The 23,967-nt window shown below is 34.3% G+C and overlaps 1 protein-coding gene across 1 annotated transcript in view; it reads right to left on the bottom strand.

Moving 5' to 3' along the window:
* The window catches only part of ZFC3H1 (zinc finger C3H1-type containing), a 51,578-nt gene that overhangs the window by 6,431 nt on the left and 21,180 nt on the right, over nucleotides 1-23,967 (bottom strand). Inside the window, exons 8-27 of the mRNA XM_027593063.2 lie at nucleotides 23,142-23,351; nucleotides 22,788-22,952; nucleotides 21,527-21,664; nucleotides 20,808-20,929; nucleotides 20,080-20,229; nucleotides 16,850-17,024; nucleotides 16,467-16,598; nucleotides 15,553-16,095; nucleotides 15,358-15,467; nucleotides 14,014-14,145; nucleotides 13,786-13,907; nucleotides 12,698-12,799; nucleotides 12,059-12,178; nucleotides 11,056-11,239; nucleotides 9,320-9,506; nucleotides 7,696-7,884; nucleotides 6,831-7,068; nucleotides 4,513-4,618; nucleotides 4,230-4,428; nucleotides 3,379-3,473 (exon numbers count right to left, since the gene is read on the bottom strand). Of these exons, the coding sequence (XP_027448864.1) occupies nucleotides 3,379-3,473; nucleotides 4,230-4,428; nucleotides 4,513-4,618; nucleotides 6,831-7,068; nucleotides 7,696-7,884; nucleotides 9,320-9,506; nucleotides 11,056-11,239; nucleotides 12,059-12,178; nucleotides 12,698-12,799; nucleotides 13,786-13,907; nucleotides 14,014-14,145; nucleotides 15,358-15,467; nucleotides 15,553-16,095; nucleotides 16,467-16,598; nucleotides 16,850-17,024; nucleotides 20,080-20,229; nucleotides 20,808-20,929; nucleotides 21,527-21,664; nucleotides 22,788-22,952; nucleotides 23,142-23,351 (3,419 nt within the window). The remainder of the gene's footprint in view (nucleotides 1-3,378; nucleotides 3,474-4,229; nucleotides 4,429-4,512; nucleotides 4,619-6,830; nucleotides 7,069-7,695; nucleotides 7,885-9,319; nucleotides 9,507-11,055; nucleotides 11,240-12,058; nucleotides 12,179-12,697; nucleotides 12,800-13,785; nucleotides 13,908-14,013; nucleotides 14,146-15,357; nucleotides 15,468-15,552; nucleotides 16,096-16,466; nucleotides 16,599-16,849; nucleotides 17,025-20,079; nucleotides 20,230-20,807; nucleotides 20,930-21,526; nucleotides 21,665-22,787; nucleotides 22,953-23,141; nucleotides 23,352-23,967) is intronic.

The following is a 23,967-nucleotide window of genomic DNA, read 5'->3' as shown; positions in this document are numbered from 1 at the left end:
AATTATAGGTTTCATTTTAGATATGATATCAAAATATATTCTGTAACATACTGGTCCATAAGGCACTTGTCAAAAGAGGTCCATGATCAAATAAGATTGGGAAATACTGAAAATTACAGCCCTCTCTTAAAAAGCCACAGTAGGATATTTAATAGGATATTAAAGACTCTATAAAACTCAACCAGTAAAGAAATCTATTTGACTAATTTAGGTTTCTCCCCAATATATCTGAATGTTTGTACAACATTTACCAACATCTGCAAGAGTAATGTTTTTATTTTTTTTAAGATTTTATTTATTTGACAGAGACACAGCAAGAGAGGGAACACAAGCAGGGGGAGAGGAAGAGGGAGAAGCAGGCTCCCCGCTGAGCAGGGAGCCCGATGTGGGGCTTGATCCCAGGACCCCAGGATCATGACCTGAGCTGAAGGCAAACTCTCAACGACTCAGCCACCCAGGCGCCCCAAGAGTAATGTTTTTGAAGGAAATACAGTGATCTCTTGGATTTAAAAATTATTTCAAGGAAGTAGGTTTTAATGGATTAGAGAAGTTGTATGGTGGCAGAGGACAAGAGGAACCATAAGCAAAGAAGAAGTGGGACATCTAGAAGTCAGGTTATTATCATCTTGTGAACTTGGCCATAACTAGCTATATTACCATGAGTTAATCACTTAACTTCTAGATACTAGATTTGTCAACTGAAAACTGACGTAAGAGATGACTTCAAATCTAATCTATGTAAGACTCCATCCCTAGGCTAACTTCAGTAAAATGAATAAAGTCCCCAAGTTAACTTTTGTGGCTATCTACTAATCTTCACATTGACTTGAAATGCATGAAAATTACCTTATCTAGTTCTTTCTTTCTTTCTTTATTTGAGAAAGAGAGAGAGAGAATGCGGGGGGGGGAGGCAGGCAGGGAGGAGGAGCAGAGGGAGAGGAAGAGAAGCAGACTCTTCGCTGAGAGTGGAGCCTGACACAGGGCTCAATCTCACGACCCTGAGATTTTGACCTAAGCCAAAATCAAGAGTCAGACGCTCTACCGACTGAGCCACCCACACGCCCTCCCTCTGTCTTTGCAGTAAGTGTCACATGGGAAATGACAGAACCCAACTCTAGGTAAATATTAAAATACATACTACATTCTAAGTATTTTGCTTTACAGTTTCTAACTCATGAAGTAAGAAAAAAATATTTTGAACCCAGTAAGAGCACTGACTTACCCCATTAATAAACTTTGGCTATATTTGTAAATTTAAAAAATTTATATCAATATCAATAAGAAGTATGACAATGCTAAAAAATACTCTCACCTATTGCCATTCTTCTAATAACTGATACAAAAAATATTTCCTAAATTAACAGAAAACGCACACTCTGTGTAAATAAGGTCTTCAGTATTGTCTAAATAAACTAAGCACAAGATACTCTTTTCTTGTCAACTCTTAGTGTACTGTGAATTATGACTTTTCCCATGAAAAATTTAATAAAGCAAGGTGACTTAGTAAACAATGAGAAGATTATCTGGAGGCAACCCATTTCCAAATTTTTATTGACAGTTATTTAGTCTGCTTCATTAAACTGACATCAAGAAGATCTTCAGATCTTTGATTAGTTACCACAGTAGAAACTGGCAGCATCTTCTTTTAAGCTAAACCAATTACCTCCATGCCCAAGGGAAGATCAGAACCAGCAAGTCTGTAAAAAGGTGAGCTTTGGATCTGTCCTGTGCCTAAGTTTGAGACATTAAAGCACTCTAATTTAAACAGGGACAAAGTCAGCATGGGGAAGCTGAACAATCTCTAAGTTTCTTATAAAATAGTTGAATTCTCCATTAATTTGTATTTTAAATTATTCTTTTATAATTAACTGTAAGGTACTAATCTAGATGTAACAGCAGAAAGAATTTCAGAAACAGTACTAAAATCACCATGTCAATAAACTGGCTATCAGAAAGGACAGACATAAAGACTCAAGTCTAGGAAAGAATAGTGACACCAACTTTTGCCAAATCTCAACTAAAACTGGAATGTTCACAAAATATTCTAGGGTAGATGGATCACCAAATTAACAAAACACTGAGCTACTTTTTTAAAATATGTTTTTATAGAACACTGCTACACTGTGGGGTAGGCAGAGGGAGCACCTAAATAAAGAAAAATATTTCTAAGCATTAGACTTGCCTATATAAAACCAAAATGTTATCTGTACTATTTTCTACAATAAAAATTTTTAGGAGATAGTCAGTTTAGGCCTTCCTCTTTAATTTTTTAGAAAATATTTTACTTATTTGAGAGAACGAGCAAGCGAGAGAGAGAGAGAGAGAGAGAAAACAAGCACAAGCTGGGGGAGGAGCAGAGGGAGAGGGAGAGGCAGGCAGTCCACTGAGCAGGGAACCTGATGTGGGGCTTGATCCTGAGAACCTCAACCAAAGGCAGACACTTAACTGACTGAGCCACCCAGGTGCCTCAGGGCCTTCCTTCTCTCAGTTCTTCCTAACATAAAATAGAGTATGTGATGATAAAGTATTTTCCTTTTGATGCTGTTTTACTTGGAATCAGCAGGCTATGCCTATTTTTGTAAATAAGGTTTTATTAGAATATAGCCATGCTCATTCATTTATACGTTGTCTCTGCCTACTTTCTTCCTAGAACAGCATAGGTGATGAGTAGTGGTAGACTATATGGCTTGCAAGCCTAAAAGATTTACTATCTGGCCCTTAAGTGAAAAAGTTTGCTGATGCCTACAGACAGATGGGGAGAAAGAAGGGAAGAAAAGCCTTCCCCCCAAATAATTCTTTACGATTTCCTGTGGCCTCTTAATTGTTGTTCTCTTGTTAGAGTAAGAACTCACAACCAAGCAAGCAAAGGCAATAAATAAACAGCTTTACATAAGTTACTGAGAAAATGATGCTTGAGAAAAGACTGCTCAAAAACTTCTCACTCTGTATTTCAGAGGCTAGAGTGGGATCTCTTTAGACTTAAAAAAAGTAAAAGGTGTATTACATCCATTTGAGATCACCAATCAAATAAATTAAAATTCATTTTTTCAAAACTCCCTTGAGATTGTCTCAGATAATTCACTGCTATGGTATTAAGTGCTAAAATTAACAATAACAATGAATTAAAAGCAGAATGAGTCACCATGATGTTAATATAAGCCTTCCTTTCTTAGTGTCTTTAATCCAAAGAATGCAAAGCATATTACATCTTTTCTGTTTTTATTCAGTTCTACTGCCCTCATAATAGTTCTGTAAGAGCGTTCAAGTATTTTTTTTTACATCAGTCTAAAATGTAATCAACCCACAAAAAAATCTGTAATCTTTCTACTAAACTATATTGTCCCTTTCTTTATAAAATCAAGAGTTCAACAAACTTACCGAAATAGATCCAAGTTACTATACTTCTCAAACCCAGGTTTAAAGAAGGATGCAATAAATTTCCGCAAAAATGGAAGAAGATTATCTCCTTGATTCTATTTCAAAAAGAAGAGAGGAAGGATACACATTACACTTACAATGTTTAATTAAATCTTTCAAGGGAGGAAAAAGCCCTTAATCACCCCCTATTGATAAGATTAAGTTTTTTGACTAGATGGGGGTAGAGATAACTCTATATTCTGATCGCCAATTAAATCCAACCAACCATTAAACAGCTTAACACCCAATATACCACATCCACCAACTGTCTAATAAGCTTTTTTTTTTGTTTTTTAAGATTTTACTTATTTGACAGAGAAAGACACAGCGAGAGAGGGAACACAAGCAGGGGAAGTGGGAGAGGGAGAAGCAGGCTGCCTACCAAGCAGGGAGCCTGATGTGGGATTTGATCCCAGGACCCTGGGACCATGACCTGAGCTGAAGGCAGATGCTTTATGACTGAGCCATCCAGGCGCCCCTGTCTAATAAGCTTCTACTGCATGTTTAGCACTGGTGCTAGGTGTGTTGGAGGCTCTAAATCTGATTAAGACATGGTCCTTGCCCTTATAAAGTTCTTAGTATAGTATATAAAGCAGCTAGAAACAAAACTACAAAGCAACATAAGTGCAATGATAGAACTACACACAGAGTATTTTTAGCAAAGAGAGAAGGAATACCTAACACAATTTGCAAAGGGAAAAATACTAGGAAAAGCTTCCTAAAGAGATTGATGCCTGAAACATCGTAAAGAATGAATAAGGAAACGTGAAACACAAAAAAATATTTAAGAATTATGAGGTTTTTTTTTTTACCTGTAAGATGAAGAATTTGCATGTATGATAAAAAACCTCTGCATTCTGAGGATTTTTTTCAAATGCAGTAAGCCACACTGCCCTGGCTTTGTCGTGCTGATTTGTTTGCAAATATAAAGCAACAAGGGCTTCCAACAATTGGCAGTTCATGGGACACGTTTCCAATAAACATTTACAAAGCTCCACTGCAGCCTCATACCTTAATAAGAAAAAAACATGTCTAAACACATGAAAAAAAATCAATTTTTAACACAAGGTTAACTGCTTGTCAATTAAGTTTTACCTCTCTAGAAGCTGGTGCAGAGCAATCATGTTTGTGTAAAGTGGAACACAGACCTCTACTCTTTCCTCAACAGTAAGGCTCTCATCTGTGCAAGCTTTCACCGCATCTATCCAAAAAGATCACAGTAACACAAATCAAACATGAAATGAATTATTTGACTGTTATTTAAACTCTGAGACACCAATGAAACATGCTGGCCTAGCCTTTTGCTTGACCATCATCGTACCATCTTTACTGAACTCCTTCCTGGCTTATTACCCAAAGGAGGTATTTTCAGGTATCTCCAAACTCCCTAAAACTCAATCTCTTACCTTCACATTCTTGGTAATAAAACCATTCTATATGAGCTCTCGCACATACCAACATTTTCACTTAGAAAGTGTCTCTGCATTTACCTAAATGCCTTAAAATTGATCTTGGGAAAAAAAAAAATCAGAGAATGAATTCTCTTTTCATCTTTCTTTGACCCAATTCAAGAGGCCCTGTTCTCTGTTCTATAGCCATTTAAATGTCTCCCCCTAAACTAGATCCTTTTACTCCTTCAAAACACTCTTTTCCCCTTGTAGAGTCCCCACTCTGCATCTCAGAGTGGGTCACTGTTGCACTTTGCACAGCTGTCGTCACCATTTCCTCCTTGCTCAGTGGTAGCAAGATTTCCCAGATTTACAGAGTTTAAAAGTGAATCTCATTCTGAAATTGCACTTCTGAAGTTCACTTATAAAAATCATCTAAATAAACCTAAAAGCCAATCTCTCCATTTGTTTTATTTGATTAGCATTTGATAATGTTCTTCTTATTTACATGTCCTCTTGGTCTCATTCATTGACTCTTCTCTCACTCCTTACTGCTATTCTCTTAAATCTCCATTTCCTCAGAGAAAATATCTCACTGCTTCAACTATGGGATAATTTATTGCAAAAGCACATTAAAAACTATAAAGCACTTTATAGTATCGTAACTCCTATGTTAATAACTTTCAAATCATTTCTCTGTCCATAATCGTCCACTTAAGTTCACTTATTTCCTTCTGCCAACAAGCACTTCCACTTGAATGACCAATTATCTACCATTCACAAATACTACTCCTACTACCAAAATCAGTCTTCCCAAATTTACCTGTTTTCTATCCGTACACTTTCTTTTTCCCAGTCTCAAAACCCTGAAATTATTTTGACTATTTCTTCTCTTCTTCCCTGACACTTAATCAGTCCCCCACATCTCAAATGTCTCCAATAAATATTCCCTCTTTCCCAGGTTACTTTTTTTTGTGATTCACTTTTGGCCATCAGATTCTGGTTGTTTTCATACCTTTGGGATCATTCCTCTTCAGCACATTTTTCCTTTCTTCAAGAACCACTGTCATCAAGTCTACCACACTTACAAAGTTCTTGAAAATCTGGTATCATTCTACTTATCAAGCTTAATTCCTACTATTCTACAGCATAAACTCTCGCTTTGATACGGACTCTCCCTTCTCCTAATCTCCCTTCAAATCCATAGCACCAACTCCTATGTTGCTTTTTGTTTACTTAGCTTCCCTAACAGGATTATCCTTCTTTTCCTTCCTTTCTTTGCTGGTTTATTCAATAAATATTTACTAAGCACTTAGTATGCTGCCAGACAGAGTAAGTCCTTGGGAAATATAGAGAAAAGACAAGGATCCCATCTTTGAGCAAGCCAACTATGTCACATCAGAGTCAAGATTCAAAGTCCAGCTCCAAGTCTTAATTCTTCTATGAAGAATTCCCTCATCATCCCAACCTACAATAATCTCTTTCCTTTGGGTTTATGACCTGTACAATGTAATTTTATAAATCACAGATCTTTGTCTCTTCTGTAAGCACAGAATTTAGACTATATATCAAATGTACAGATTTTATCTTCTGACTAAGCTATATACTTCCTACTAGGAGGAAATAGGCTTTATACCTTACTGTTTTCCAATTTCTTAAGAGATAAGTTATAATCTTTTAACTTTTACCTTGACAAACTGCTTTAAAAAAATTACCTGGTTCTCTACTTCAATCAACTCATTAAACCTACATAATCTCTATTATCTACATATTTAGCTGATATCTTTTGCCATAATCAGAAAAACTATGTAATGTAGTACAGTTCCTGGCTTTCATATATGCCAAATGTCTATCTTATGTGATTCAATCCCTAATCATCTTTTTTCAATCCTTAATCTTCTAAGCATTTGTATAATAAAGTGTGAAACAACTTGCAATATATACATACATATTTGTTCCAATTAATTATGAAGACTCAAAATAAGGGATAAGTGGATGTTCTAAATAACTTATAAACATACTTACCTTCAAAGACTGCTAACAACATGTCAGGATTAGTCTTTACATCTTGAACCGCTTGCCATGGCATTACAAATGATTCTGTGTTAACAATTCTTGAAGGATTGGCATTAGATGGATCATAAAATTTTGAAGGGAGAACATTGAATTCAATAAGATGTATGTAGGCCAGCCATGCCAAACATCGATCACTTGTTTTAAGGTACTCAGCTACTATTCCACTATTAGCTGATTTCAAAGCATTCTAGGTAAAATAAAAAAATAATCTTTGTTTTTAAAAAATAATGACTCCTATTCCTCACAAGATTCAAATGTAAAGGCAAAGAAGAACCCAAATGTCATATTTCTTTGGAGTGGTTCTTAAATACCTAAGTCAAAATATTGATAGTCAACAACTTTTTTAATGAAAAAAACTTGAGATGTCAGTATCACGTTAATTTTTACTCTGCTAAGGTTTATGATATAATTTATGAAAAAAGATTCAACTTATTTGTACATTTTAAGTGTCCTGACATTCAAAATCTAGTAAGATAAAAAGAAAACAGTAAAACAAACAAAAAAACCCACCAAACCCATAGAGGAGATTCTCAGTTTGGATTAGTTTTTTTCCCTTATTGTCTAAATATTGAAGTTTATTCTGGTGGGTACTTAACATACATTATTTTCATTTGAACCTCACAAACACTCTTAAAAACGCATTATCCCCACTAAGCAAATGAAAAAAGTCATAAACTGATTCAACTTACTAAGTGGCAAAACAAGGATTCAAATCTAAAGTCTGTGTTCTTATTAAACAATGCTAACCTATAATATTTTAGACCTTTAAAAAACTCTCTATAAAGTGTAATTAAATGCTATAATAGTTGTTTACCTGTAAAACTGCAAGTGCACTCTGGCATCTTCCAGTAAAGATGTGGAGCTGAACTCTAAACAAGAGAGCCTCTAAGAGCTGAAAGGACAGAATATCTGATGCTTCCCGCTTAGCTGCTCCCATCAGAAACTCCACCATTCTTTCACATACGTAATCCTTTTCTTCAAAGGTGCTTTCTAGGTGCAGAAACTGCCCAAAAAGGTTTCATATAATTATATTTCATAAAAATAAACTGTAAAGCTACGATTTTCCACATTTCATTATTTTATTAAATCTTCAATTTTTGCAAAAAGGATAATTATAAATATATGTATAAACCCATCTTCCTGGGGCACCTGGCTGGCTCAGTCAGTACAGCATGTGACTCTTGATCTTGGGGTCATGAGTTCAAACCCCACGTTGGGTGCAGAGCTCACTTAAAACAACAAAAACAAAAATAACCCATCTTCCAGTACTATATCCTATATTTCCCTTTCTACAAGTTGGAAAGTGGACTCAAATGAAAACTAAAATAATACAGGTATACTCTTAGAATAACCCTGAAGCAATTTCATCTCTCCTTTCCTTGAATCAACAGATAAATGGCAGTAAGATCACAGTAGATTTTCGAAAGTTTGGGTTTATGGTCACGTACAATTTGCATTGCTTAAGCGTATGACCATATACAATTTTTGAGAGTAGCATTCATATTAGATATATGTGGCAAAACAAAAGGGCCTAAGAAATTAAGAGGTCCTTTAAAGACCAAACTACTTTAAGGAAAAACATTAAACCCTATAAAGTCTTATGATGATCAATAGCATTAACTTTGGCACAAGGCTCCAGGTCAAAAATCAAACATCTTTCACTTCGGTACCTGAGTTGGGAGAATAAGAGAGTGGCAAGTTCATTCAACAAGGGATACCATGTTATACAAATCTATCTGTTCTGAATTTCAGTTAGCAAGTAAATGACAGATCTGACAGCAACAGATAAGCTAAATCTTATGGTTGTTGAGTTCAGCTAGCAAAAGTTCAGATATTAATGAATATTTATTTTACAAGTGGATTAATTATAATTTTAAGTTTAAGCATGGGTAGGAAACATCCCATTGTCTCAGAAAATAAAAAGAAACCATTCTTTCACCAAATCTTTGTATCTTGGCAAAGTTCAATATTAGTATGAATTATAGATTAAGATTATTTTCCTAAGTAACGAGGACAGATAATAAAAATAGCAAAATGCTTCTTGACATTCATGAAAATGTTACATAAACATAAGAAATTAAAAAAAAGTTTTTTTCATGTGCTTTGCAAAAAAAAAAAAATTCATTTAACTTTTGTCCAAACTAAAACTGCCTATGAGTAGGTAAGCGTAAAATGTTTTAGAATGTTCATATTTTTTCCTTACCAATAGTTAACAACAACAAGAAAATTTACTTTTTCACTAAATATTTTCTTCTCGTTTATTTTAAATTTAACCCTGACCCAGAAGTGGTTTTGAGGTTACGGGACAATGAAAAGTTATTTTATCTATGTGCAGATAAAGTATATAACTTAAGCTACATACCAATAATTAAGATGATCCAAAGAATTTTAAACATACACATACACACACACAGAACTATGTTATCTTTTCTACTCACAGTCCAAAAACTTTGATAATCAGGAGCATATTCAACAGCTGTTTCACACATTTCCTGCACTTCTTCCTTGGTTCCTCTTTTTGAGAACAATCTGAGGTAATGGCACCAAATTTCTGGATTGTCTTTGTTGTTTTCCAAAGCTCGAGCCAGAACATTTAAAGCAGAATCCAAGGACTCTGAACATAGCCTACATGTTTAAAACAAGAAACAAGAATTTTTTTTTTTAATGCTTCAAAATACTCTTAAATCAGGCTGATCTAATGAGTCCATTTTGAAGTTCCATTTTCTACTGGAACCTACTGAGAAGCTAGAATCACCCATGACAAAGAGAAGTAGATTAGGATTTTGAGTCACATCAGTCCAAAAAAGGTCCTGATTTCCCACAGACCTAACAATTCCTTTTTAAGTTGATATTTAGTGAGCATTTACCAGATAAAAACATAATGTTATAAAACCCCTAGATTATCAACTTCAAATGTACTTTATGTATGTCCATATTCAGCAATACTTTTTATGAGTTACACTCGTCTGGGAATGGGAAAAGTTAAACAATTCCTCCTCAAGGCCAGCTACTGCCAGCACAAAATATCAAAGCTTTCAATGTAACAGTTCTTTTCAACGGTCAAAAGCTTGCTATCTCTTGAAGAAGATAATTGTCTCTCATGATCCTATTCATAAAATAATACAGTTCTTTTGGCCTTCACTCAGTAAATGAGTCAGAAAAGAAAACACTGTTAACTTATCCCATTAACATGGAAATGACACATAAGACAAGTTAAATAAGCACTGTATTCAGGTATGTGTGATATATTAGCATTCTGTAATGCTGCCTTACGATAAAAAAGCCTTTATACCAAGTTTTAAGACAGACATTAAGATTTTTTTAAAAGATTAAATCATTTTAAATACAGTAATAAAAGGCTATTCCTAGTAATAAAAGATTATTCCTGCTAATACTATCAAAAAATAGGAGTTAGAAAATGCAATAGGTGAGAAAAATTACTATTTACCTTATTTGAAGACACATAATATAACACCACCCACAGAAAAAAGTCAGTTCATCAGAATTTAATGTTCTTACACAAGCTTTAAATCTCTAAATAAAAATTAACATAATATTTAATAAGTTGTTCTATTGTGATTTTATCATTATTTTAAGAGACTATCACTACTGGGGGTGCCTGGGTGGCACAGTCGGTTGAGTGGCTGACTCCTGGTTTCAGCTCAGGTTGTGATCTTGGGGTCATGAGATCAAGCCCTGTGTGGGGCTCTGTGCTCAGCTCAGAGTCTGCCTGGGATTCTCTGTCTCTCCCTCTGCTCCTCTCCCAAGTGCGCTCACACACATGCGCGCGCGCTCTCTCTCTCTCTCCAAGAATAAATCTTAAAAAAAAAAAAGATACTATCACTACCTGCCTTTTAAAAAGAAAAACCAATATTCAATCCTTATACTACTCAGAATTTACTGTTTTAACTAATCCTACTTTGAAATTAAGAGCCTACTAGAGTTAAAAACTGGGGCTAATTTATTACCCACACACTGAGCCACACACACAAGCCAAGAACTAATCTTAAAGTTTTTCTAATAGCTTTTAAACAATAAAGTGCTTTTGGCTTTGGTCAAAAACAAAGGCTTCATTGATACCATGATGGAAACATGATTACCATAGACGAAACAAACTTCAAACATAAAAACATAAATGTGCAACAGATGACTCAAAGATTAGAAGTGGACCTACCCCTCATTTTGATTCAAGTACTTGTACGCAAGCTTGAGCCAAAGTTGTACATGAGAAGGATTTTCAAGCACACTTGCTTCTAAATTAGCAATGTCATCAGTCTCATTTGTAAAGTATCTGACATCATCTGGAGTGACAACTGTATCTAAAGCTGGAACATTTATTCGGTTCTCTGGCTGGAAGGCTAGAAGAAAAAGTATCATTAGCTTTATACTTTCTCTTATCCACAGACCAAGAAAAAAAACAATTGGCCTCATCTTTAAAATATTCTAAAAATCTAAAGATTCAAAATATACACAGTTCATAGCTTTAAGGTAGAGTGTCACATAATTTACAAACCAGGACACTTCTAAAAGTGAAAGGAGCATTATTAAAAAACTACACCAGGATAACAGGTATAAACTAGGATTCTGCTGGGCAAACCAGAAGTATGGTCTCTCTACTTTAAAGGTAAGTAGTATCACTTAATAATTCACATTCACTAAATAGGTAAAAAAAAAAAAAAAAGAAAAAAGTTATTTATTCTCCTACATTTAGAGAAAAAGTACTACATTAATGTAAATAAACACATGGGAGCATGTATCTATTAGATATCTAATCCACAAATAGTAAACAAATTATTCAAACTTTAATAAATAATGCAAACTTACAATAACGTGTTCGACAATACAGCACTCATTCATATTTACTTTGTTCATTCATTTATTTATTCATTCTGTGAGCCTACTGCATGTCAGAAAGCAGACTCAAAAACAAAATAAACTACTACACCTGCCCTCAAGGACACAAGCCAGGCAATGGGCAATCCTCCACAATGAGGAACAGCATTAAATGCCAAAAGGCATCACTGTTCTAAAAAAAAAAAAAAAAAAAAATAGAAAAACACAAAACAAAAAAAAACCCCAAAAGCCCAAGCTAGTAGATACACTAAAAAATTAGTAAAGTGTAAGACAAAGATAGAACACCACAATTTAATGATTCAGGGTCTAAAATTACTTCTTACCATACTTAATTGGTCCCGTAGACTGTTCCTCATCACTACTGAAACTATTCTCTGAAATAGGTTTCCTCCAAAATTTTGGCTTCCACTTTCTTTTATCTTTGTAGGTTGTAAATGGAGGTGCTAAAGTAGACAGGAGAAGATTAGTATCTGATATAACTAGTTTTTTTAAATTTTTTATTGTTATGTTCATCACCATACATTACATCATTAGTTTTTGATGTAGTGTTCCATGATTCATTGTTTGTGCATAACACCCAGTGCTCCACGCAGAACGTGCCCTCTTTAATACCCATCACCAGGCTAACCCATTCCCCCTCCCCCCTCCCCTATAACTAGTTTTTATAGTTTTAAAGGCTACCCAAACAATACTCAAAAAGAGCTAAAATGATTCTGTTAGTCAGAAATGACATACATATATATTTTCTGCCCTAGAGAAAGAGATGTTTATTCTACCCTGTCAGCATGTTACATACATATATACATACATACATATATACATACATATATATCTTGGAGAACATAACGCCAGAAACTTTGCTATCATAAAGAAACTACAATGTCCTTTTGTGTGTGTGTGTGTGTGTGTGTGTGTGTGTGTGTGTGTGTGTTTGAGAGAGAGAGAGGGAAAGAGATACTCACTATGGCCTTTACTTTCGTTGATATTGCTAACAAGGAGAACAGCCATCTGGTCCATTGACATTCGATCTTTATTTACTCCAAAAAGTTTCTCAACATATTTTTCTGTAATTAGAAGAATGTTATCTTCATTTATAAAAAGCATAAAAAACATGGATTACAGATACAAGGCTAAAGAGTACAAAGCGAAGAGTAATTTAAAAATTAAAAGGAAGTGTATGTTACTAGTCATAAGCACATATGCCTCCTAGAAGGCAAGGCCTCCATTACCTTACCTACTATGGCAAATCTTACATCATGCACACAAATTGGGCTCAAAAAAATAAAAAAAAAAAAAATTTCCTGAAACTAAACAAGTTAAGTGAAAATTAAAGTCCCAAACTAAGAATGATCACATAGATTCAGTGACTTTACAACCACTCTGGGTTATGGTTAACACTAAATTTAATACACACCAATTCCTTTACTTCCAAAATACTTGCAGTTTAAGATTTATTATTTGGCAATAGATCTGGAGAAAACTTTAACAGTATTTACTCACAATGTCACAGAAATCTATGCTTTCCATAATATCAAAGTGTATAAAGTCCTTTTTATTTCTTTGTAGAATTTGAAACCACATTCATCTTAATTTCCAATCCTTCTCTATTTTTTAAAACAATAATAAATAAAAATAGGGGTCTGTTTAAAAATCATTAATAAAATTGCCATACAAATATGTTAAAATATTCTTCTAAATAAACTGAACTATTTAGATGAGCTTTGTCCAAAGAACTTCCCACAATGATGGAATGTCATATCTGCACTATCCTATTGGTAAGCACTTACCACTAATAAGCTATTGAGCTCAAAAGCAGCTACCAAGCACCTGAAATATGGCTAATGCAACTAAGAAGAAATTTTAATTAATTTATATTTGAATAGCAAGATATGGCTAGTGACTACTATATTAGAGCAAATGTGGATAAAATGCCATAAGGAATGTACTGAATTATTACAACTACTTAAATACATCAACAACTTAACATAAAAATTTTTAATTGCCTACATTCAAATTTTCACCTGGAGAACAATAAGAGGTCTTTAAATACCTGCTGCAGCAGCAATTTCTTCATCCGTGCTTGTCTCTGAACAACCAATCAGAGACAGATTATATGACAGAATGTCCTGGAATAGCTGTTTTCGGCTAAGTGTATAGTCTTGTGTATGCTGCCTAAAATAAAATGACAACACAGAAAAGATAATCATGTACATACCAAAGTTAAATAACCAAGACTGCCTTTTAGATTATAAAATATTCACAAATAAAAACTACTCACCACTGACAATCATCATCATTACATGTTCCTGTTAAATCAAAACGGCAGAAACACTGATCCGGTTCTATCATATTACTATATGATACCGAGCTTAAGGGAAGTTTTTCCTTGGTTCGATAGTATGGACTAAACCTAAAGAGAAGAAAGGTGGACAGGCACATTATGCACCATAAACATTCCCCAGAAAATTACGAAATTTTTCATTTTTCTTAATTAGAATTTCTATGCCTTGAGCTTACTATTTATCTAAAAACTTAATCAAAATGAACTCTAAAAAAATAATTATCAACTCTAAAGAAACAGTTATCAATGACAGGGACAACTTTTTTATATCTAGAACACAAAAGATCTAAAACAGAAAACAACAAAAAACCCTGTATTTTAAAAGTAGTGTTTTCTGGGTGCCTGGGTGGCTCAGTTGGTTAAGCATTTGACTCTTGATTTCAGCTTAGGTCATGATCTCACGGTTGTGGGATCGAGCCCTGCAGCAGGCTCCCTGCTCGGTAGGGAGTCTGCTTAAGATTCTCTCCCTCTCCCTTTGCCCTCCCCCTCCTCGTGCTCTCTTTCTCTCTTTAATAAAATCCTTGAAAGTAGTGTTTTCTTATCACACAATAAAATGTTATATAACATTGGTATTTCTTTTTAAGATTTTACTTATTCACTTGACAGAGAGAAAGAGCACAAGCAGGGGGAGCAACAGGAGAGGGAGAAGCATGCTTCCTGCCGAGCAGGGAGCCCGATGCGGGGCTCGATCCCAGGACGCTGAGATCACAACCTGAGCTGAAGGCAGACGCTCAACCGAGCCACCCAGGTGCCCCAACATTGGTATTTCTTGCACATGTTACCAGCCAACAAAAAAAACTAGGGGAAAAGCCTATACTACCTGATAGGTGCTTTACAATTTTATGATTAAATCCTACCCACTTAAGTCTCAGAACTTCCAGAAGTGACAACCTCCACAGTTAATCATCTGAGAATGTCTAAATCAATTTCATGAAAGCTGGCCAATGCATTACTTAAAAATTAAAACTTAAAAATTCTCATTTGACTCTAATTATGTTTCCTAAAATCCCTAACAGACCATAATCCAGAATTCTCCACAATTCCCCCAGTGACCAGAAATTAGGATTTGGTAAGAATAAACCCAGTATTAGCTAAACCTTACTTCCTGATATGGTTCAAATCTGACAAGACAATTTTATTTTCCCTAAAAGGACAAGTTCATTTCTTAGTCACCATGACACAATTATTTTTTTTCATTATCATGAAATATCCAAGGTTATACTGTCATTACGATCAAGGAGCAGTCCTGAAATTCAAGCTTATTGAATCTTTCTTTTATACCTGTAGGACTTAAAAACTAGAAGAGGACTATGGTAGGGTTTAAAAGGACACGGCTTCACTTCTGTTGTTTTACTCTGTGCTGTCACAAAATCCACATCCACAGAAATCTCCTGCAAAAGAAAACAATAATTACATAAAACAAATAAGGCTAGGGTGAATCCCAGATTTTATAAAGCATATGAAATGTTCAGTTACCTGACCATGCAAAGCCTTTTCTGTAATGCCTGTGGTGGTTTTCAAAATCAACTGTTTTAAGCTGTCAGCTTTTGAATATAATTTTTGTAATTCACCGATTTTTAACCCTAGGAAAAGTTCTGGTTTTTCCACCGTATTCTTAGTAGGTTTGTTGATACATTCTTTGTTAGGTGTATCAGTGTGCTTAAGGTTAGGTTTAGTAAAAGAATTAGACTCTAAAAATGATCTTCTTCGTTCTCTGTTTGAACCAGACAAAATCTCATCATCAACATCATTTTCCTCAGTGTCCAGACTTAATTTATCTTGGGTCAGATCATGAAGTGATGGTTGAGGTAAAGAAAATTCGGGTTCCTCTTCCACAACTGGAGCAATATTTAGTTGTTCCTTTGCTTTAAGGGCCCGGGCTTCTTTTAGTTTCTGAATTTTCAGGGCATATTCATATTCTAGCTTTTGTAATCGTCTTTTTTCCATAGCAATCAGTTCTGCTGAATGCTTCCTGGGACTTGATATTGGAGAATTGTCTAGTCTCATCATCTTGTTTGGCTGGGGGAAAAAATGATATACAAATTTTACATCACTATGATTTCAGAAATAATTTTTGGTAAGATAAATGTTATCTCTACAATACAATGCCAACATTATGAAACTAAATCACTGATGAGAATAAAATAGTTTTACAGAAGCCCCCAACAGTTATGCCAGTTAATCTATAATCTATAAAAAACAAAAGCCAAAGCCAAAACAATAACTATAAAATAAAGCTTCCAAAATTGTGGATGTCATTTAAAAACAAAGCTTTAATCTTTCTGAATATGCAGGAAAAAACTTGAGTTGTTTTACACATCTCTTGCTCTCAAAAGTATCATGAAAACTTTCTCCTTTCCAAAAATGAAATATTCCTACAAACAACTTACTCCAAGGCGATCCTGTTCCAGTTTACGTTTTCCTATTTCTTTACTAGCCACTGCCTTTGCCCGAGCAAGCTCTTCCCCATACTTTAGAGTCAAAGCTTTCTTAATGGTAACACGTTGTTGAACTTTGTGAATCTGAAAATACAGGATAATTCTGGAAATGTAAATGTAACCCTTAGGAGAGGAAATACTTTCTTAAACACAGCAGCTTTAGGGTATTCACCTGAAAATAAAAATATTCCAATATTATGTCACAATGGAAAACAGTACAAAGGTTATACATTTTGATGGCTTTGGTTTATGGTTTTGTTTTACAAAAATGTGGACCATAAAAATGTGCAGTAAACATGAGACTACAATATCTTAATGTAAAAAAAGAACATTACTTGTTCCTGAAGCTTTTTTAAAAACATTCTGTTGACACTGAGAATTTTCTCTGTTGCCTGAAGCTGTTCTGTAAGTTTTGTAATCTTTGTTTCAGCATTTCGAACAGATTCTTTCTTCTTAGCTTCTTGCTGTACGAGATTCTTTAAAACAGATTCATCTTTCATCAAGAGAATCCTAATTGAGAAATAACAAAAATTCTTATGTTTTTCTAAACTAGCAGACTAACACCATCAGAATAAAAAATTTACAAAGCAGTAGCTTGTTTTACAAAATATACTGACAGGGTGCCTGGGTGGACGGACTCTGCTCAGCAGGAAGTCTGCTTAAGACTTTCTCTTCCTCTCTCCCTCTGCCTCTACCCCACTGCATGCGTGCACTCTCTCAAATAAATAATCTTAAAAATACATATACTGATAACATACAGATAAGAATTTAAAAGGATGACTATTTTCATATTCACTAATCATACAGGTATTCAAATAGACATTATTACATTTTGCAAAAGCAACTATGGGTCTGACTGTTTTCTTAAAAAATCATTGAAGTCTGAGTAATGTGAATTACGGTTGAAAAACCACTACTAGATATGACTGACTCTGACCATAAGGACTCCTGAAAGATGAGGACTCAGGACGGAAAACTGCTATGTTTAACATCATTTATAATGCTCTTAATATACACACAAATAAACATCTGATAACATAATCAAGCACACTTACAAAACTCTAACTCATTTTATCTAAAGCAAGTCAAGCAAGGGGAAAAGGAAGTCTAAATTTTTAAACAATATACAGAAGTAAAGTTTGGAAATGAGAATAAAAACAGGACAAAAACATAAATTTATGGGCAGAGATTTTCATTTTCTCAACTACTGAATATTATGGTTAAAAAAAATGAAGGCTCTTTCCCAGAAGCTATCATATTTCAACAGTCACAACAACTGACATCTAGAAGGAATCATAAAGACAGAATATGTGACGGAATGAGGAAGAGAAAGACAAAGAATTTTTAAAACCTTTTCATTTTTTATTGAAGCTACTAAATAAATGGAACCTAAATGAATTTATTTTAATCTCTTTTAAAACATATACCATACCATTTCTTATTGATAATTCTGGAGATTCACGGTCACCATAGCATTTCATTTATAAAGCACATTTTTCAAATCTTTAATATCAGTAATGTCTTAACATTACTGTGTATCATATAGTTTGGATAGCAGCAGGTTTTCTTTCTTAGTGCATAAAATAATGGCATACTTTAGAAATAATAAAATGCTGAAGACATTTATAAAGACTATTTAAAAAAAATTTTTTTTTTAATTTTATTTATTTCAGAGAGAGAGAGAATGAGAGATAGAAAGCACGAGAGGGAAGCGGGTCAGAGGGAGGAGACTCCCCGCCAAGCAGGGAGCCCGATGTGGGACTCGATCCCGGGACTCCAGGATCATGACCTGAGCCGAAGGCAGTCACTTAACCAACTGAGCCACCCAGGCGCCCTATAAAGACTATTTTTAAAGGTATTTTATTTTGTTCAGAATACTTAATATCTCCAACGTCTTGTTCAGAAATGGAGAGAACATACTTCTGTTTACTTATAAAAAATTTACATAATCGCTAAGTCCTTGAGCTATCTATGGTGCCTTACCAAAACACTCCAAATTACATTGTTTTTCATAATTAAAAAAAATAAAGAGTACCAAGGTGGTTGTAAATTTCTACCTTTTTCCCTTCGTTAATTAACTATGGGTGGATGAACTTTTGAAGCCTGTTTTAAAAACCATTAAATTATTTATATATTGCTAATGATTTTTAACATTAAGAGTTAATTCATCATTGCAATCAATTTTCACAATCAAGCTTTGAGGTTTAAGAATTAGACAGTTAGTTATTAAAAACAGAATAAGGAAAGTCTTACCATCCTTGAACAGAACCTCCCCCTTACACATGTAAAATCACAGGGGGACTATCAGAACAAAACTCACAAGTGTTGATGTTAACCAAAGCTATTTTGTTCTTCATTAATGATTTCAAGGTGTGTGGAGTGGAAAAGATGTATAGCCATAATCAAATATAACCATTTCTATCAAATATATGCTAATGGTCCTCACCACAAGAAAAAAATCTATAACTATATAGGTGGACAGATGTTACTAAACTTACTGTGGCAGTCATTTCATAATATACATAAATACCATATCATTATGTTATACACCTGAAACTAATATATGTCAATTATACCTCAATAAAATAACTTCCCCAAATATGCTAATGAATTCTATGATGTTCATTTTGAAGTTATATATTTTCAAAATTTTAAAGCACCACTCAAAAACAACACAGTAATTTCACAGAACATGTAAGTTTAGAATTGTAACTTTAATATTCACACATTCATAAAGCACCATATTTGACTATGTGTCTTATTGAACAGACTGGGTAATGACTATTTCCAACAATCAGGCCCACCTTTTTTTTTTTTAAGATGTTATTTATTTATTTGATAGAGAGAGACACAGCGAGAAAGGGAACACAAGCAGGGGGAGTGGGAGAGGGAGAAGCAGGCTTCCCGCGGGGCAGGGAGCTCGATGTGGGGCTCGATCCCAGGACCCTGGGATCATGACCTGAGCCAAAGGCAGACACTTAACGACTGAGCCACCCAGGCACCCCAATCAAGCCCACCTTTAACAACAACAATATGCTTTCAATAAAGGTATTTCAAAAAGATGTCCAAGTTTTAAAGAAAATTCCAAAACAAGGAGTTTCATAAATGTTTTTAGCAATGAATAAGCCATGTATATATCTGAAGGGAAACAAATCTCCTCTGAAGTCTTGATATATTTATTTAAGATTTTTATTTATTTATTTGAGAGAGAGAGACACAGCAAGAGAGGGAACAAGCAGGGGGAGTGGGAGAGGGAGAAGCAGGCTTCCCACTGAGCAGGGAGCCTGATGTGGATGGAGCTTCGTCCCACATGACCTGAGCCAAAGGCAGACACCTAACGACTGAGCCACCTAGGCGCCCTTGATATTTTTATTTAAACATTAATACTATTACTTTATGTAAATGTGCAATTCAATAAAATGATAGCCTTCTATAGTTTTACCAAGTATGAAAGATCTGTAATCATACAGTATACCTGCTATTGACATACAACCACAAAAATATATCATTCTAATATAGGAACATTTAAACACGTATCAGTATTTAATCAGAAAAAAAGGCTCACCTATGTTTTTTAAGTTTTGCTTCTGCATCTGTAACCTGCTTAGTAACCATTGCTATTCTGCCAATCCCATCAATTTCCACATCAGAGTTTGCTGGGGATGATGAACTGGTCTTCAGCTGATCTGATTTAATCAAACGCTGTTTCTCTCGACTAAAATAATCAATAAAAGTAGATGAATTATACCAAAGAATAAACTAAAATTATTTATCTTTAAAGATCTATCCTATTTCATAAAATAAAAATATTAATTATACTAATAATGATGACCAATATGCATGACCAAGCTGGCATTCAAAGTTGATGGTCTGCACAGACTAAGTATAGAGTTGTCAAATCACTGTTTTACACCTGAAACTAGTGCAACATTGTGTGTCAACTACACTTTAATTTAAAAAAAGAATACTGCTGATTCTACGAAGTATTTTTTCAGCTTTAGAAGTATAGTTGACAAAATTATATGTTTAAAAGTGTAAAAAAGTTGACAGTGTAGTTCTCCTTTATAACAGCTTTCATCTTTTTCCAAGCTGTTTATATCTCAGTGCATCACTGTATTCAAGTCTATACATGATCATTTGGCTCCCCCTACTGTGAGTTATAAAAACATGAACTCTGCATCTTGGGTAAAATCAGCACCACTCATTTCCCAATGCCAATAAACTGTATAAAGACTAAGTTAAGTATTGAAATAGCACATACCTTTAAAGTTAGTTACAAAAAATGCCACTTACTTGGCTATCTCTTCCTTTAACAATCTATATTCAATCTTCTTTTCTTCAGGCAAAGCTTCAGGTGTTCGCATGGGATCATTTTCTTTTTCAGATTTTGGAGGTACTTTCGGTTTTGAAGCTTGCTAGAAAACAGTTGAAGTCAACCAGATCAACAGCTTCCAATAGTCCCACACCGAGATTTACACTTTACTTCGCAACCCAGTGCACATTTATGTATTTAGAAATAACTTCATAATTATTTTCTATTTCTTTTCTTAAAACAATGCAGCCTGTTAACCACAACTTAACTGTACGATCCACTAAGCTCTACAGTTTTAAAATAATCAAACTAAATCATATGTAACCAACATTATGTACAGTAAAAATAGCGGTAAAAGTTGTATTTAGGTTATGTAGTTTAATAAAAACTGTTTTCTAATAATGATAGAATTTTCAAAGCAATAAATTTCCTTAGTACAGAGGACAATTATCCACTCAATTTTTACTATTTTGAAAAAAGGACTAGTCAATTGGAAAAAAACAGATTTTTAATGGTTAAATCTAATTAAATTTATACATTCTTCATTATGTAAAGTAATAAATAACACAAATACTTAAAATATTTCCACAATTCAATATGTTAAAAATCTAGACCTCTAAGGTCTAATTTTCAGGAAGAAAAAAAAAGCTTTAATGACTATCAATAAATCTTTCTTTTCATTTTTCATTATTGCACTTACCTCAGCAGTTCGTCTTGCTTCTTTAATCATGGACTCCAATCCACCGAAAACACTATTTGTTGACTTGGAAGCCTCTCCATCAGACTCACTGTCATCTGAATCATTCAGTGTTACAACCACTGACTTATGCTTTGGGAGCTGAAAAGATAATATATGTTACTTTTGATGACAAAAGCAACTATTCTTTTCTTGGCTCTACCTCAATTAGACTTGTGTGGCCTTGGATAAGTCATTTTAACCTCTTGAATTTCAATTCCTAAAAATAATGGACTCCAAGTAGATAGTCTATGCTTTCTTATGGTTATGCTGCATAACTAACTTTGTCCCACTTCACCAATACTGGTTATTTGCCCACCACATAAAATATTCTACGTTTTCAGTCTTTGTAGACACTACTATGATCACCTTTCTCATTGTTTTATTTTCTCCAACTTTCTTTTTTTTCTTTATTTTAGAGAGGAGGGGAGGGCAGAGGGAGAGGGAGAAAGACTCTTAAGCAGGCGCTCTATCCCACAACCCCGAGACTACAACCTGACCCGACACCAGGAGTCGGATGCCTAATCGACTGAGCCACCCAGGCACCCCATTTTCTCCAACCTTCTGTAAGAACCATAATGTCACCTAAATTAGCTATCTTACAACCAAACAAAAAATTAATAATTCTACATAGTTATTGACAAAACATTTTGGCTTTTGTGGTTAATATACAGAGGGTAAGTGGCCAAAATGGGTTCACCTAACAGAGGCAAGATTTCAACTTGGCTTTCCTCCAGTTACTTTACTTCAAAGCCATTGGAAAACAAGGTAAAAAGAAATTGTCATTGCAATCTCTTTAATGGACATCAGTAAACATCATAAATAAATTCTGCCATTACAGTATAGTCAATAACTGGAAAAATATGAGCAAAACATAAATAATGATGGGAGAAATAAAAAATATACATACAATTTGCTAAAAGTAACTCTAGAACAAGGAAAATCTGAATGGACCAATTTATATAGAAAAAAACTGAAAAAAAAAATGGCAAAGGAAATAATGAAAATATTGCTTCTCCAAAAACATTATCACTGAACTCTACTAGTTTTCAAGTGTAGAAACTGCTCCCATTTTGCTATAATAAAAAGTAATAAATTTTTACTTATATATGAATATATGTATATATATAAATAAACCAGGAGTTAGGGAATAAGACAGCAAAATTTCATAAAAATTTCTCACAAACTGTTTAACAGTAGGATTAAATATATTGCTTATTTTTACCGAGATCACAGTTCGTGGAAGACGAGGTCCTCTGTGAAACTTTGGGTTCTGTATCCTAGGCTGAGATACTGTATTAATACTGACTATCGACAGATTGCTTCTTGGCACAGGCTGTGAATTGTTCAGAACTGGAGGTGAAGGTGGGTCACTATTACTGGACGTTTCCTAAATAAGGAAAAGAGAAATATGAAACATTTTTAAATAAAAAGAAATTTCTGTCATCTTGAAAAATCTGGGGTAAATTAACTTCAGACTTAATCACAACTTTACTGAAAAGCCCAATGAGTCCCAGAGAAAAGCAAAGCTAAAACTAGGGTCAAGAGCACCACCTAGAGGTTCAGGCACCTAAATTACCTCTGGCTTAAAAGCTCTTTTATTTGCAAGGGATTTAAGTAGCTCTTCTCGAAGCAGCATTTCTTCCTCCTCTTCCTCATCTGCAAAAGGTGGTTTTGGAGGCTGTTCTGGATCTTCAGGTGGGAGAGGCGGTAAAGGTGGTAGAGGAGGTAGAGGTTCAAGAGAAACACACAAGCCTTCCACATAAGGCTGGCTCAAAGGTGGTAAAGACTAGTTATTTTTAAAAGAGAAGAAATAATTACAGCACAAATTTTACAAATTTCAAATTATCTCTGGAGCAACATTAAATTTAAAAAGGTAAACTTTAGGTTATTACTTTAGTTGTAAGCATAAGTGAACTAAGTGTCCTGTACATCTTAAAACTAAACCAAATATTCAACCATGAAAAAAATATAATTTTTGCAATTAAAAAAATCAACAATATTTGAAACATCTAATTTGTGAACTTTAAGGTAATTATATAAACTTCTCCATTCCCTTTCTTATTTTCATTCAGTATTCCAAAAGACAGAAATCAAAGTTTACGGGGTCCCTCCTCTAGATGACTACCTGAAAACAAGTGAAGATATTGAAAACCAAGAACATATGATAGATATTTAAAAACAAAAATTAGGCACTAAAGGGATTCTGGAAATAGTCCAGAGTATCTCAAGAACTATCAAGAAGAATCTCTTAAATGCTTGTGTGATGGCTTCTTAGAGATTATTTATAAAGAAAACTAAATTTATATAAATCTCTGAGTTTGGATATATTTTTGTTTCGAAGAACTGCCAGAATTTCCCTTGGCATTTAGTTCATCCATTCTCCATTTCCCAAAAGGAAACAT

The sequence above is a fragment of the Zalophus californianus genome, chromosome 9 (genome assembly GCF_009762305.2).
Source record: "Zalophus californianus isolate mZalCal1 chromosome 9, mZalCal1.pri.v2, whole genome shotgun sequence".
NCBI classification, from domain to species: Eukaryota; Metazoa; Chordata; class Mammalia; order Carnivora; family Otariidae; genus Zalophus; species Zalophus californianus.
This window is presented reverse-complemented; position numbering and strand designations above follow the sequence as displayed.